The sequence below is a fragment of the Myxocyprinus asiaticus genome, chromosome 11, assembly GCF_019703515.2.
Source record: "Myxocyprinus asiaticus isolate MX2 ecotype Aquarium Trade chromosome 11, UBuf_Myxa_2, whole genome shotgun sequence".
Classification (NCBI taxonomy): domain Eukaryota; kingdom Metazoa; phylum Chordata; class Actinopteri; order Cypriniformes; family Catostomidae; genus Myxocyprinus; species Myxocyprinus asiaticus.
The window spans coordinates 37,555,791-37,572,726 of record NC_059354.1 but is presented as its reverse complement, the minus strand read 5'-3'; the positions used below and the strand labels follow the sequence as shown (position 1 = coordinate 37,572,726).

Sequence of the window (16,936 nt, the reverse complement as noted above, 5' to 3'; positions counted from 1 at the left end):
TAAATTACAAAAAATAATTTCTCCCAATTTATTCTAAATTTTTAGAGTTGGTGCAACAAATAAGTAACTCAAAATGACAATTAAATAACATTTTTGGCCTTTCAAAAATATTCAGTGACCAATATAGCCACCCTTCTTTTCAATAACTGCCATGAGCCTTCCATCCATGGAGTCTGTCAGTTCCTTGATCTGTTCACGATCAACTTTCGCTGAAGCAGCAACCACAGCCTCCCAAATGCTGTTCAAAGAGGTGTACTGTCTTCCCTCACTGTAAATCTCACGTTTGAGAAGGGCCCACAAGTTCTCAGTAGGATTTAAGTCAGGTGAGGAAGGGGGCCAAGTCATTATTTGGGCAAATTTGAGGCCCTTGCTGGCTAGCCAAGCAGTGGAGTACTTGGATGAATGCGATGGAGCATTGTCCTGCATAAAGATCATGGCCTTCTTGAATGCTGAGGACTTCTTCCTGTACCACTGCTTGAAGAAAATACTTTCCAGAAACTGGCAGTAGGTTTGAGAGTTGAGTTTCAGTCCATCTTCAACTCGAAAAGGTCCACTACCTCATCCTTAATGATAGCAGCCCATACCAGTACCCCCTCCTCCACCTTGCTGGTACCTGACTCAAAGTGGTGCCCTGTGTCCATTAGTGATCCAGCCACGGGCCCATCCATCTGGTCCATAAAGAGTCACTCTCATTTCATCTGTCCATAAAACCTTTGAAAAATCTGTCTTCATGTATTTCTTTGCCCAATCTTGACGCTTCAACTTGTGAATATATTCAGTGGTGGTCGTGTTTCAGCCTTCTTGACCTTGGCCATTTCTCTGAGCACTTGGCACCTTGTACTTCTAGACACTCCAGGTAGGTTGCATTTCTGGAATATGGCAGCATTGGAGGATAATGGGTTCCTGTTAGCTTCATGTTTAATTCTTCTCAAGTCTTTTGCAGTTAATTTGCACCTTTTCTTCTCCATGCATTTTTTGCGCCCCAGTTGACTATTCACAATAAAACGTTTGACTGTCTGGTGGTCCTGCCTCAATAGTTTAGTGATTTCAAGAGTGTTGCATCTGTCTGAAATGCTTTTTACAATATTTAACTTTTCAGTGTCAGTTAAATCTCTTTTTGGCCCATTTTACCTGAGGTAATGAAGCTGCCTAATAATTATGCACACCTTGATATAAGGTGTTAGTCAATTTCGCCACACCCTCCCTCATTACACAAATACATATCACCTGAAAATGACTGAATCCAATAAGCATTCAAGTTTATATGGTTTGGAAAATGTGCATGGAAATAATGATAAATCAGAATACTCACTTGCCTAATAATTGGGCATGATGTGTGTGTATATATATATATATATATATATATATATATATATATATATATATACACACACACACACACACACACACACACTCTGTATATAAAAACTGTATGACAGATAGATGACTTATCTTTTTAAAATCTGCTATTGAAAATGTCTACTTTCAGTAAAAATATTTAAAAAAAGTTCATATAACAATGGTAAAAAACATAAAAATAAAAAGTGACGCTGTTCTGAGATTTACAACCAATGGATTAGTCTGGAATTATACAAAAGAGTTTGTTTGTGTCTAATAAAAAATAAATAAAAATAATAATAACATTTAACATACAGTATGCACCTAATTCAGTTTCACACCACACATGAACACACTCTGCCATGGTTACATTAACACAGCAACTTACTCTTGAATGTGAAAATTTGGTGCGCTCTTAAAGGGTAAGCACTCTTCGAGTTACCACTAAATGTTAGCGTCAGATAACATTGACAATACTGAATACTGAATAGGCTAAAGCAAGTTCATTGTTACATATCCAACATCGCCTGATAAATATACAATTTTGACTGATATCGATAAAAAAAAAAAAAGAATAAAAAAAAGACGTATATTGGATGTTCACCAATATAGTCACAATATATTGTGCATCCCTAGTTCACATAAAACATATGTATCATGAAATAATAAACTCATTAAATTGAAACCTCAACCTTTCTCCCGGCCTCTGTTAAACACTTTCACATCCTTCAGGTTGACTCCTAGACCACTTCTCATTGTAACGGCATCAGTAGCGTCACTCTTGAATCCACGGCGAATAGATCCGTTGGCGTGAGCTCTGCCACAGACAACACAGTGAGAGAGTCTGACATCAGTGTAATCATGGCAGTTATCTAATTAAAACCAGCAAGACTCATTAAAATACACAGAAAAGCTGCTTTAGTTGCAAAGTAGAGGAACCGTCACCTTGGCAATGACTTGCAGTACGCCTTATTTAAATACGGCCGACGGAGTCCTCTGAGGAGATGACAGAACCATATGGCATGGCCCATAATAACCTTGCTCAGAAGGGGTTAATCCTTTGAGACTGGAGCAGCTGGCTCCGTGGGCCACTTTGGAGAGTGTAGCACTTAGTAAAATAATAAATTACCTGTCAGACCAGTAGATGTAAGCCCCGAACACAGCTACGGAGAACAAGTCCACATTGGTGGCTGACAGTACAATCTCTCGGCCCTCCCCGGTTTCAAGGTTGATCCTCTCTATTTTGTCGGTGCGGGCGTCGCACCAGTATAATATATTTTCCTAGAAAGCAATTTGAAAATGCACATCAGTGTCTCTTTCTTTGAGCAGGTCCATTTTATCAGCATCAGAAGAGGAGAGATGGCATGTAGAGTGACTGCTTAAAGACCAGGAAGGGCAGTCACATCACCCTACCTCATAGTCAATGGTGATTCCGTTTGGCCAGACTATGCCAGAACTGACCAGCGTCACCTGGTCTGAACCATCCAGCCGTGCACGACCTATGCAAGGATTTTTCCCCCACTCAGTCCAGAATAAGTAACTGTTAATTAGAAAATATCAGATCTGGATTACCATTACTTAAAGGAAATGTTTACCCAACAATGACAATGCTGTCATTATTTACTCACCACCCTTTGTCGTTCCAAACATATACCCCCCCCCCCCCCCACACACACACACACCCCCCACATACATTTTCTTCATAAAGTGCACAGGTCATATGGACTACTTATAATACTTTATGGTGCTTCTAGTCCTTCTTGGAGCTTGACAGCCTATGGTGACTATGAGCAGTCGCTGTAAGGAAAATCTCTGCAGATTCTTAAAAAAAAAAAAAATAAATGTGTGTGTTCCAAAGTAAAACATATAACAGAATACAGACTTGGAACGACATAGGGGTGAGTAACTAATGACAGGATTTTTATTTTGGGTGAATGATTTCTTTAAACCATGCCAGGGTCTACTTTTCTTAGTACACAACTGTTGTTACACCACCAAGGAAACATTCAAAGTTTGACTCAGCTGAAAAGGAGAAGACAGCTTTTATAACCTAAGTCTTAAATGGGAGGCTGCTTTTGGATGTCTGGGATTTAAAGGATACATCCTCCTGATGCTGTCTGCTGTCAGCAGATGGAATAAAGCTCATATTGCTACGGGGTCTTCTCAATGTGTAATTCCGATTCCAGGATGTAAACATCAAATTCAAGGCAAATGCAGACAGAAAACTGTCAGGAATTGACTAAAGTTTGACCCCATTTACTAAAATCCCATTATGGGAGACTACAAAATGGGTCTGTGGTTAAATGGAGATGCAGATCTGCTAGTTTTAAATTCTTAATTTGGCTCATTAGTGGAGGCAACAACATTTTAAAAGCCAAATTTGTCTGTAAAACAGCTTCAGTCGGATAACAAAACGTATCTGACCTTCAAAGCATTATACTACATTTCCATTTATCTTGTTAGAGCTCATTGTATTATCTAAACTAATGTATGTGTGCAGTTCCGAGAAATTTTCTCAGTAATTTCAAAACCACCCTTCTTTTCAAGAATCTATATTGAGTACGAACGACAGACATGGTTAAAATGGATCTCCAGAGGATTCTCTTTGACATACCCTCTCTGTGGATGTACTACAATGGCTCTAGGTTGATCCAGCCCTTCTGATATTACTACTGACCGGTAGAGACCATTTAGACGAGCAATTTCAATGAGGTTGAGGCCATGGTCTGTCCAGTAAAGATTACCTGGTAAAATAATCACAATTTGCATTTAAATCATAAAAATGGTTGCAAGCTTTAAAGACGCTATGCAATTAAAATAGTGTTTTGGGCGGTAATTTCATGTGTGTTAGCTTTGAGTTCATCTATATGCTAGTGTAGTCCTAAACATTGACAAAAGTCACTTTTAGCAAACAAGTATTTAATCAAGTCTTAATTTAAGTATTTTTCTTCTGGGAAAACAGAACAAAAATATTGGTGACTTGTGTTGCACTACACAGATGTCCATCCAATCAAGTGCTCTCTAGAACCTTGTGGCCCACCAGAAACATAAGACACCCCCTTCGGATAAGTAGACAACCACTTGCCAACTTAAATATAAACTCAGCAAAAAAAGAAAGGTCCCTTTTTCAGGACATTGTATTTTAAAGATAATTTTGTAAAAATCCAAATAACTTTACAGATCTTTATTGTAAAGGGTTTAAACAATGTTTTCCATGCTTGTTCAATGAACCATAAATAATTAATGAACATGCACCTGTGGAACGGTCGTTAAGACACTAACAGCTTACACGCAGTAGGCAATTAAGGTCACAGTTATAAAAACTTAGGACACTATAGAGACCTTTCTACTGACTCTGAAAAACACCAAAAGAAAGATGCCCAGGGTCCCTGCTCATCTGCGTGAATGTGCCTTAGGCATGCTGCATGGAGGCATGAGGACTGCAGATGTGGCCAGGGCAATAAATTGCAATGTCTGTACTGTGAGATGCCTAAGACAGCGCTAAAGTGAGACAGGAAGGACAGCTGATCGTACTCGCAGTGGCAGACCACGTGTAACAACACCTGCACAGGATTGGTGCATCCGAATATCACACCTGCAGGACAGGTACAGGATGGCAACAACAACTACCCGAGTTACACCAGGAACGCATAATCCCTCCATCAGTGATCAGACTGTCCGCAATAGGCTGAGAGAGGCTGGACTGAGGGCTTGTTGGCCTGTTGTAAGGCAGGTCCTTACCAGACATCACCGGCAACAACGTCGCCTATGGGCACAAACCCACCTTCGCTGGACCAGACAGGACTGGCAAAAAGTGCTCTTCACTGACAAGTCATGGTTTTGTCTCACCAGGAGTGATGGTCGGACTCATGTTTATTGTCGAAGGAATGAGCATTACACCGAGGCCTGTACTCTGGCGCGGGATCGATTTGGAGGTGGAGGGTCCGTCATGGTCTGGGGTGGTGTGCCACAGCATCATCGGACTGAGCTTGTTGTCACTGCAGGCAATCTCAACGCTGTGCGTTACAGGGAAGACATCCTCCTCATGTGGTACCCTTCCTGCAGGCTCATTATAGGCACGACAATGCCACCAGCCATACTGCTCGTTCTGTGCGTGATTTCCTGCAAGACAGGAATGTCAGTGTTCTGCCATGGCCAGCAAAGAGCCTGGATCTCAATCCCATTGAGCACGTCTGGGACCTGTTGGATCGGAGGGTGAGGGCTAGGGCCATTCCCCACAGAAATGTCCGGGAACTTGCAAGTGCCTTGGTGGAAGATTGGGGTAACATCTCACAGCAAGAACAGGCAAATCTGGTGCAGTCCATGAGGAGGAGATGCACTGCAGTACTTAATGCAGCTGGTGGCCACACCAGATACTGACTGTTACTTTTGATTTTGAAAAGGGACACATTATTCCCTTTCTGTTAGTCACATGTCTGTGAACCTTGTTCAGTTTATGTCTTAGTTGTTGAATCTTTTTATGTTCATACAAATATTTACACATGTTAAGTTTGCTGAAAATAAAAGCAGTTGAAAGTGAGAGGATGTTTCTTTTTTTGCTGAGTTTATAAATGCCTTAATATAATCTTAGTATCGGCCCTGCTAACAAGTAGCAAATCATGTCAGTATCATAACTGAAGTGTAAAATAAAAAAAATAAAAAACTTGAAATGTTCCATACAAACTTCCTGTTTCAACAGGTAATTTTTGGTTGTAAAGAGATTTAATTGATTTGACATCATGTGTACAGAGCCATAACATTTATAAAAATAAAAATAAAAAAAAATCAATGATGTTTGTGTCTAACCAGCAATCCAATCGACTGCAATGCCCTCCACTCTGTTGATGCCAGTGGTGATAATGTCCTCTCTCCACGTCTGATCCCTTTTGGCTCTGGAGATGCGGTTTAAACCCATGTCTGTCCAGTAAATTGTATCATTGCCTGTATGAAGGAGGGCATATTTCATGAAGAACAAAGCTTATAGTCACAAAGCTTAAACAGCTCTCTGGTATGCTCAATTCTAATTGGACACTGATGGCAGTCAAATATTTTTGTTTAATAATCACATAATAACAGTAGCCTACTGTGCAAAAGTCTTGGGCACATTAGATGTACAAAAAACATTTGTCTTAAGATGGTTATTTTATATCTTCTGTTTTAGTGTGTGAACAGGAAATATAAATTTTTGATTTCCAAACATTCGTCTTGCAAATAGAATAGAATGCAAAAGAATAAGGAGTCCTGCAACAGATGGTATGGCCTCCAAGATGCTTGAAAAAAACCTACCTGCCAACAACTTTGAAAAACTGTGCACAGGTGTCTTTAGGAGAATTGGTCCTATTTTTCAAGGCATAGGGTAGTCACACCAAACATCGATTTAGTGTCGATTTAATCACCAAACACCTTTTTTTCTTTTCTTTTTTTTTTCTTTTAAGTTTACTGCACTTTGTATGACATTAATTGAAAAATAAAAAGTAATCATGGCACTATTTTTGAAAACATTCTCACTACAAAATATGTTTCACAACTGCCTAAAAGTTTTGCACAGTACTGTTTATATGTGACTTTTGTCTCCGACAACCAATTTCTTACACTGTGCTGGTTGTGCCATGTCCCTCTTTGGACTCCTTCACATATACTCAAATAATTTAAACTAAAATCAATATTATATGTCCATTTATTTATTTATTTGGCAAGTAGCCATGTAATAAGTGGGCTAATGCAGTGTTTCCCAACCACTGCGCCCTGGCACACTAGTGTGCCGTGAAAGATTGGCAAGTGTGCCATGGAAAATCAAATTCCACAAAATAAATAAATGCATAAATACAAAATTAAAAATTTATTTCAGGGATGCAAACTCTTCACCTTTTGGCGAAATTCGCCCTTTTGAAACTATAATTGGTCACTTTTGTAAGGGTCTTACCTTATTGTTTCTGAGTATCAGAGAGTCAGAGACACCAGTTATTGAACTAATTTAAAATTCACCAAAGAAAACACTAGACCTAAACATAAATGAGTTCTTTTATTATTTTCTGCAATCAAAGCAACTGGCATTTTTTTCTCTCTTCCAAAGAAATGTTTTCAATGTTTATTGTGCACATCTCCCGCTTTTTGCATGGCAGACTCGTAGAGGGCAATGCAGCACTTGACGCTGCCGTTGAATGGAGCATTGACGCCTCGACTCAACTCATGAAAAATATGCTTTACAATGACAAATGCATTATTGAAACTCAAAATTATTATTATTAGGCTATTACTGGCATCTTTTCTGATAAAAGTCATGCTCAGTTTAAATCTGTAAGAAAATGATAATTAAACATTCTACTGAAGTCAGTAGATTTGTAGTCACGCATGTTTTAATGAAGGTGAGAACGTTATTGAAATTTAATATTATTAGACTATTATTGTTGTATTTTTGGATGAAAAATCATGCTCAAACTGAAGGAAAACTATATATCTGCTTTGTTCTTTTAATGCTTAAACACTATAAAGTCTCTTGGTAGATTTCGGTTGTGAACAACCAAAATGATTCAGTGACTCACTCAATGCACATAAGACGCTCATTTGTCGCCACCTAGTGACATCTCCAGAAGGGGTCACTGAACTAATAATTTAATAAAATTGAACAAATTGTGACACAGAAGCAAGCCACACCAAAATGCCCATTATTTTTGCAGCTAATTCTGCACAATTGTGCAGATAATTTTCTATACTTCAATCACTAAAATCGCTGGAATTGGTGCTTTTAGCTTATAAAAATTAAAAAAATAAGGGACCAGTGATTCCCACCTTTTTCGCCCCTCATGAGTTTGCATCCCTGTCATTTGCTGTGGCATTGCAAGAATTAATTTTCAAGAACGAAACTACAAATTAGAAAATAAGCAAATGTGTTGTTTTTTCATTACCCAATTAGCGCTCTTGCCACCTGTGACAGAAAACATGGACAACTTCTTGAAAAGGAAAACAATCGACAATGGTTATCTGGGATAGTGGTGTGCCGTGGTATTTTTTATTCGTAAAAAGTTTGCCGTGCCAGAAAAAAAGTTGGGAAACACTGGGCTAATGTACAGTCAGCTAGTCATTTTTGCAAAATAAACCAAGACAGTGTGATCAGGCATGAAGAAGAGGAGTCTTGAATCATACTGAAGGAGTTGATTTTGCAATAATGACTAACTGACTGGTCATTGTCCCATACATATTAAATAAGAAAAGTAATATACAAGTATACCAGACCTATGCCAAAAATATACCATGGTAACCAAATTTTCAGTCAAAATATAGTTACAGTTAATAGACCTTATACATAAAAAATAAGCAGAACAAATTTCTGTCTAAATCGTTCATGAAGCCATTCTTAGAATAATTTTTTCTGGTTCTTGTTTCTTAAATAAGGCCCATTGCAACTACAATACAACTGTAGTAATTTAATATTATCCACTTATGTATTCAAAACAAAACAAAACAAACAAAAAAAGACATTAAAACAAAATTACAAATATTCTAAAGGCTTCTTACACTGTTTGAAGAAGATCTCAAATTAATTTATTCATTACTGATTCTTGAGACAAGGGACAAAACATGTCTTACATACAAAAGTCATATTTATGTATATATATATATATATATATATACATCATGTGAGAGTTAGTTACTTTCAAACAGCATCCCTGTGATTCCTCTAAGCTTGGTATGTCCCTTTGCTGACTGGCAACTCTGTGGCTGTGTAGTGTAGTGGAAAGCACACTGAACTCTAGAATGGAAAGCCATGGGTTCAAATCTGTTCTGGGGCGGTGTGATCTGGGCTTGCTCTGTGAGCTCTTTGGGTTGTGTTTAGTGTTGTGCAATGATTGCCATGTTGGTTTTTGGCCCCATAATGGCTGCTTGCAGCTATATTTATTATTATATTAATAATAGTAATAATAATAGATAATAAATTAATAAAAAAAAAAAAAAAAAAAAAAAAACATTATATTATGAGCATAGTAATTTGAATGAAAAGTTTAATTTAAAAAAATGAACAATTTCAGATTTCTAGGTTTATTTAGGCATAAAATAAATAAATAAATAAATAAATAAAGTGTTATTCACAAATAACCTTGCGAGGAAAGTATAACCTACTTCATCCTTTGCATCAGCTCAAATTAAAAACTGTACAGACTACACTGTTTTTTTTTTTTTTTTTTTACGGGAGAGGTAATGGTCAAACCACATCTGAATGACTATTGTAAGAGCACATGCTTATATGTTTGCATGTGAACATGTTTATGGAAATGTCTCATATTATGGAAATGTCTTAAATTATTGACTGTAAGAATAATTGTTGTGGTGGGGGCATGGTTGAGCGCTGGCTTGTGAATGAAGAGTGAGATCAGGAGATGAGAATGATAAGGATCATCACCTGGCAATGATTGTCTCTAACAGCTTTTTGTCATTGCAGTGAGAGTGGAGACAGAATTTAAGAGCGAGCCGGATGTCAGTGAGCAGAGAGAGTTACGAGACACAAGCCGAAGAGACTGTACTGATCTGTCCCCACTAAAAAGTGTGTTTTTGAGTGTGTCCGCTGAAAAGCGTAAATTTTGAGTTTAAAATAAACATACAGTTTGAGTTGGATTCACCGTATCCCGTTTCCTCCTTTCCCCTAACTGTAAACACTGTTACAATAATATTTTGGCACTATCACATGTGGACTGCCCCCTTGACTCTGACTTTATTTATGCCATTTGTCTCTGCAAAATGCTCCCCCAAACGGGGTGGATAATACTGCTGTCAAATTAACCTCTTTCAGAGAATGAATAATGCATCGTAAGACAAAATCCCCTGGACGCCATTGTAGTGGGGATGTAGGATCTACAGTACCTCCATTTGCTAGATTCTCTATTATACTGTTTTATGTCTCTTATGGTTCTAGCCAAAATATACAGCAAGGCAAAACATATCAGTGTTGCTGATGGCATCAACTTGTTTAAACCATATGAGTTGTTTATCTCTTTTATACATGATATGCATTTGTGTTGAGTCCCTTTTAATCAGTTAAAGAGACTGTGCAGTTAAAATGAGACTGCAGATTTTACAGTAAACAACATAAAAAAAAAAGAATAAAAAAAAGATATAATGCAGAAAGAGCGGTGCATCCCTTTACAATGTTGTAAACATACAGCAGATCATGAATAGAGGTTCTATACACCTAAGAATGGGGGAGATAGCAAAGACTGAGTCACAGGAAATACAATGTATGTACCTGCATGAAAGTCCACACCAACGGCAAACAAAGTGCCACTGATGGGCATCAGAGTCTCTGTGTGGTCACTGGGATCCAGAGCGATTCCACGTATCCCCTCATGAAAAGAGTACATCAGAAAAGAACTCAGGCCTGTGATGGACAACAGCAAGCAAGAGATGTTAGATGGAGGTCACATAAACTGTACATTTTCTTTCGATACCTTCCATCTTTTACGTAACACAAATAAACATGAACTGTATCGGAAAAGCAACATTAACTGTTTTTAGGGTTGGAGTCAATTCTATTTTCATTAACCCAGGACAGCATTTTCTCAGTGATAAGTTCTAACCAGCAACAACAACTTGATCACATGGGATATTGACTAGTTGCTACTGAATGTTCATGTAACCAGATATCAACCCAATTGTGCCAAATTACTGACAAGTGCAATCCCACATCAGAGATTTTTGCATTGACTCAAGCATGTTCACCTTTCCCTTTAATGCTACCGAGACACTAGTTCTGCTCCCATGGAAATCAAGGAGTAATTGCATTTACATAAACAATGGTGAGCATGATTCTGAGGTTGCATTTTCACTCTAAAATTAAATTTTTTCTCCACTGACCGTTCAAAAACACTTCCAGATTTGGCCACTGGGGGCAGTAGTTTGAATTGCAGTGAGCACAGACTGATAATTGTGAGGAGCGTAAAGAGACAGCACTTTTTTGTGCAGCAGTTTTGTATTCATTGTGCACAGACAAATTGCTTGTCACTGGAATCTTATTGCATTTCGTCTAGCTAGTACACGGTGTTAGAAGTGAACATATCAATTGTCACATTACTGTAACAAAACACACTGGCCCTGGCAGTAGCCTACCTTCACAGGAGAGACGGTCACTGCGCAGGTTGTAGCCAATGGTGCAGGCACATGTGCGAGTGTTTTCAGATGTGGGCAGACAGAGCTGCGTACAACCACCATTGTTTAACTGACAGGCATTCCTACCTGACAGAGAATGCAAAAGAAGGATAGGTCATGTTGATGAATGCAAGCCAGTTTTGATAATTGTGAGGCTAACTGTTGGGTCAATTGTGGGGCTTCTTTCTCTCTAAAACATTAATCAATGTTGCAAGATAATTATTAATTATGAGAAAATGGTTTTGTCTGTGATTTCTGCACCACTAGCATCATCAATGGAATTGCAGGTTACAAATATGTCAAATACATTTCCTGAACCCTCCCCCTTCCTGCCACTGGTCAGTTAAATAGAAAGCTACAGGTTAAACCTGCTGCTGTGTCAAGCTGGTCGGGATGCTCAATGAACAATGTTTTATGGCACCACAGAGCCAGTTTACACTTTTTCAGGGACATTAACCTAATAAGACTGTAGCACTCTCAGCTGTTTAAATTTTTTACTGTATATAAACCCATGGGTTGCTGATTTCCTCCACAATAAGCACAAAAAATGCTAAGGTTTACAGAATTCACAAGGCCTACTTATGAGTCATATTAGCCTATGCTTTTGACAAACTTAATGCAAGAGACACTACATTTGAGACTGCTATGTCACATTTGCCTTTATTTGAAAGCAATTTACCAATGTGTTCAACCACAAGAATACGGATGTGCATTCAATATATCTCTCCTCATTTGACGGTTTGAGTGTTGCTGTGAAGTCAAAATGACTTCAGATTGTTCCTGGAACTCATGGAATTCTTTTTCCCATCTTAATTGTATAACTGAAAGTGAAAGCGAGGGAAACTGCACCACTGAGTATTAGTGTATGCTTTCAGGGAAAGCTCAGCTTGCACATGTACGACAGTAATAAGACAGGTCCGTATTATGAATAGAGAGGCTAATTGCGTCCGGAGCAATTTGGAGACTGGATAGATTTACATTTGAGCCCGTTTAATGGTCATTCCTTATTCAAGTCGACAGCTTAGTGGGATCCACAGCAATGCTGTTAATGGACCTGCCATTAGTTTGAATTATTTGAAGAATAACTCACAAAATGGAAAACCAATATCTGAATATATCTCTACTTCGGGGCAATGAAGATATCCGTGTGATAATTGTGTAAAATATGAAGTTGAAGTGAACAGAAAACAATATAAGCGGACTCACTAAGCCCTACCAATTTACAAATATATATATATATATATATATATATATATATATATATATATATATATATATATATATAAATAAAAAAACATAGTAAAGTGCAAAAAAATTATGATTTTTGAATATATATCCTACTTACACCATCATTTAAACATCGAATAAAAAAAAAAAAAGCTGAATATGGATGTTTTGATACCACTTATTTTCAAGGCCAATATTGATACCAATACTGATATACCTAATAATGGATTTTTTTTCTTCTTCAAAATAGATGCTAGGTAGAATGACAGCCTTACTCACCAATAACTTCAAATGAATAAAAAAACAAAAAAAACATGAATATGACATTCTGCCAAACATCTCATTTCGTGTCATATAGTTTTAACCACATGGAATTAAGAAAATATTAAAATGTTTTTATTTTGGGGTGAACTATCACTTTAATTTTCATAGTAAATAAATAAATAATATAAAAAAAATGTTTGCATTACAAAACAAAAAACATTTAAGATCGATACATGTATGTAAGGATCGATCCTCTTGATACAACATTTCTGTAGAATTGGAATTATCAATATTTCTTAAACAAGATCGAACCAAACATCCCTAATGCTGAACTTCAGCTGACTTTTTCAAAGATAGCCATTTGCCAATTGAATTATATGTTAACCTTGACTGCAATGCGCCCCACCTTTCTGCCCATCTCTGTCATACACCTTCATGTGTACCACTCCGCTGGTCTTATTGCGCAGCACTGCTGGGTTACGACCATCCTGTTTGGCAACCGTTCCCAACTGAGTCAGATCCTCATCTGCCCACCACAGCTTGCCACCTGGAAAAACAGATGAATTATTCATTTCCCAAAGTCACACAACCAGCAGATCTGATTGCCAATGGAGGCACATGCCATTTTCATTTGTTTGTCCTTTTTATACCACATGTACATAATCCGGTAGTGCTGTGCTCTGGTTTGGTGCCAAAACTATGCAACACCACAATGTTTGGATGGGCGAGGGAGGGAGAGGGAGACAGCGTAAAGTAAAGAGATGGGGCTTGAGCATTATGCATGTTCCCTTCCCAGTGTGAGTCAATGAGGCGGGGCTTAGGGCAGCTTGGCTACGTGCCCTGTCCGAAGACAAGGGCTCTTCATTCACAAAGCCATCAGAGTGCATCTATTCTCACTGTGTCGCTGCAGCTAGCAAGCCCCTTGTGTTGTTTCCGCTCTGTAAGACTGAGTGTGCCGCAAAGTGCCTTAGAGATTGTCCTTGGCACCATGCCTAGACCATATCTATCTGCAGCAGAAAAGCATTAAAGTTGGTGGCAGTGGTGGCTCTGCAACCATAGACAAAATACATTTATATTTGTTAAAGTAAAGATAGCATTGAATGAAAAGGCTATGATCAATGAAAATTTACCTTGGTAACAAGTGCCAAGAAAGGAATTACACTAGAGTGGTGCTTCCCCTTGCAAAACTCACAGTCACAATGTTGGAGTTCACCTGACAATGTACCCAGTATTTGTTAATCCATTGCAAGGATGTTCTGAGTAGTTTCTAGAGCATTGCTAGGGTGTTAGTCAGGGTCTTGCTAGGCAGTTGCTAAGATGTTCTGAGTGGTTAATAAACAGTTGCACTCTGCTCCAAGCAAAAAGAGCCCAAAAGTCAAATCTCTATGACGTTTCAACATGATCGCATAGGAAGTCGGGATGTTGTTTCCAAAAGTTCCATTATCCTAGGTTAGGTTTAGTTTTGGGGTTTGGGCTGGGGATACAGTTTATAAAAATGAATTCCTCCTTGCTGTATTACATCCTGTACAGCTGAAAACAGTTCACTTTTGGTGCCCCTCTGTAGACATTTCTAAAGCTCACACATGCCCATACTGGGGGCAGTGTTTTGAATTTTGGTAGACACAGACCTAATGGTAGACACAGAGCTAATGAAAAGTCATACTTTTGTTTCCGATTTCACTGTGAGATCAGTCTGGATGTTTTGATGCCTAGATATGTGTACAAACCTTTTTGAAGCAAAAACCAGCATGATCTCATGAGAATTACAGTACATGACTGTGGCAACGTTAAAGAAAAATGAAATTATGTGGTTAATTACACTCATTGCTGCAGTTTTTAGGTGAAATGTCCACTGAGGTGCGCTAAAAGAGAGTTAAATGTTCTCCCAAAGAGATGAGGTATTCAAGGTTAATGCTCTAGCGAGTTTTAAATCATTAAAACGTCCCTACCCTAACCAAACCTAAACCTATAACTGATAAGTGTCAAAAAAACAAATGTGAGTCAAAACTGAATTACTGAAGCAACCACGTGATTGTTTTGGTACTTCTATGACATTTTTGGCTAAAAAAATCTCTCTGTTTTTTTATGTCATAAGATAGCACTGTGTGAGGAACTGAGCAAAAAGTGTTTACTGCATGAACTGGTAATCAGCCATTTTACTGATTTTTTAATTAAATATAAGTAATTTTCCTTGAAGCAACTCATGTTTATTTCACCAGGAATCCACCACAATATGTACACCAAAACAAGTAAAACTCATTTAGCAAAACATTTAGTAATATTAATGTGATTCTATGAGACCAGGTTGAAAAAACAAACAAAAAACAACATCATTAGTGATCGCTTAGATATGTAACAACACACACAATTTGAAGTACCCTTCATGTCCAAAGCAAAATGGTGTGGAACGAGTTGCACCTCAAGTTTATTACTTAGGGTTAGGGGTTTGTTCATATCCCTAACCCCAATGTCTGGCCAATAGATTGCCTTACCAAGCATCACTAACACAATGGAAGAAAGACTCTGAAAGCTTCACTGTTTGAAATCTGATCTCAATTATCAAATAATTTAGATATTTACAGTAGTAAGAATGATTAAACAGGGCTCGACAATAAGGACTGCTCAATGGCCCGGGGCCAGTGTGAGAGAGATTCTGGCCAGTTGCTAGAAATGTCACTTGCCCGATCGGGCCAGTGCTGCGTTTATAACATTAGTGCAAGCCAACAACAAGCGAGAGAGCACAAAAATTACACTGAGCAAACAAAGTATTGTAACCGACGAGAAAGTGCGTTTCTATTTAGCTCGCAAAGATGCATGAGAGCATAATATACTGGAGGCACCAAGGCACAGTTGCGTACATGCATAAGAGCGTGCAGACACCGAACGCACTCTCCTAGCACTGTCCTCGCTCTTTTCCAAGTGTCTTAGCAGCAGCTATTACCAATGTGAAGAAAATAGCTTTTACACTTTTTGCATGTCTTGCGCAACATTTTAAGTAGGCCTGTCCCCACACATTTTGTGTTCATAGTGCGTGAAATCCCCACATTTTTTGTTTTTACATGTTGGTGAAAAGTAGTAATCCACACATTGGAACACATGAAATCAACAGTTTCTTTCTATAGGACTGAAAATCCATGTCTCTCCATGCAAATGTCTCATCATCATCTCTCTCCGTGCAGCGTAGACTGTTTAATATGCATGCGCTCTCGTAAAAGGACAGAGCGCTAGTCTTATTCCCATTGTAAAAAAAGCAAATTTTCTCTCATTAATTTGCCTTTAGAGATGAAGCGCAGAATGAGACATAATAAACTTATTATACACGTGCCTGGAAATCACGAGCTGCTCGGTGATGTTTCAAAACGTAAACGCTAATTTGACATGATAAAAGCGTTTGATATGAAAAGAAGCAAAACCACTATTCTATTATTATCAGAGCTGTTCAGCTGCATAAAACACCTGCTACATGTCTCATTTCTGGACCATACAGGTATTTTTGTTTTTGTTCTTTGTATATCAGTCAGTGTTGGTCTTGTTTGGGTTGTCTGATTTTATGTTTACATCTACATTCTTAATTTATAAATTAGGCATATCTACCTACTGTATATTACACAGTCACAACCAATTTAGTAGCGAGTCTCCTCTCTCAGAGATTCATATGTTTATTACACTCAGCCAATAACCGTATCTTTAACTCAGTGACTAAATCTTTGATCCTGTGTGTGAAAACACTACACATGGCCAAAAGTTGCATGACTAAATGGGTGACCGAAAACACATAATCTCCTCCACTGCTGGGGCCAGTAAAAATTTTGGCAGGGCCAGTAAAAATCTGAAGCACTGGCCCAACCGTGCCAGTACAAAAAATCCTTAGTGTTGAGCCCTGCTAAAGGGTATTCATTTTAGTAATGGATTAATTGATTTCTACTTTCATTAAGAAAAAAAATAAAAATAAGAAAAATGAAATGCATGT

General features: G+C 38.1%; 1 protein-coding gene across 1 annotated transcript in view; it reads right to left on the bottom strand.

Annotated features, from left to right (window-relative positions):
* LOC127448473 (low-density lipoprotein receptor-related protein 1B-like) overlaps positions 1 to 16,936 on the bottom strand; it is a 508,438-nt gene that overhangs the window by 145,419 nt on the left and 346,083 nt on the right. Inside the window, exons 32-39 of the mRNA XM_051711016.1 lie at positions 13,373 to 13,513; positions 11,437 to 11,562; positions 10,577 to 10,708; positions 6,145 to 6,279; positions 3,953 to 4,082; positions 2,752 to 2,878; positions 2,468 to 2,619; positions 2,031 to 2,155 (exon numbers count right to left, since the gene is read on the bottom strand). Coding sequence (XP_051566976.1) covers positions 2,031 to 2,155; positions 2,468 to 2,619; positions 2,752 to 2,878; positions 3,953 to 4,082; positions 6,145 to 6,279; positions 10,577 to 10,708; positions 11,437 to 11,562; positions 13,373 to 13,513 — 1,068 coding nt within the window. The remainder of the gene's footprint in view (positions 1 to 2,030; positions 2,156 to 2,467; positions 2,620 to 2,751; positions 2,879 to 3,952; positions 4,083 to 6,144; positions 6,280 to 10,576; positions 10,709 to 11,436; positions 11,563 to 13,372; positions 13,514 to 16,936) is intronic.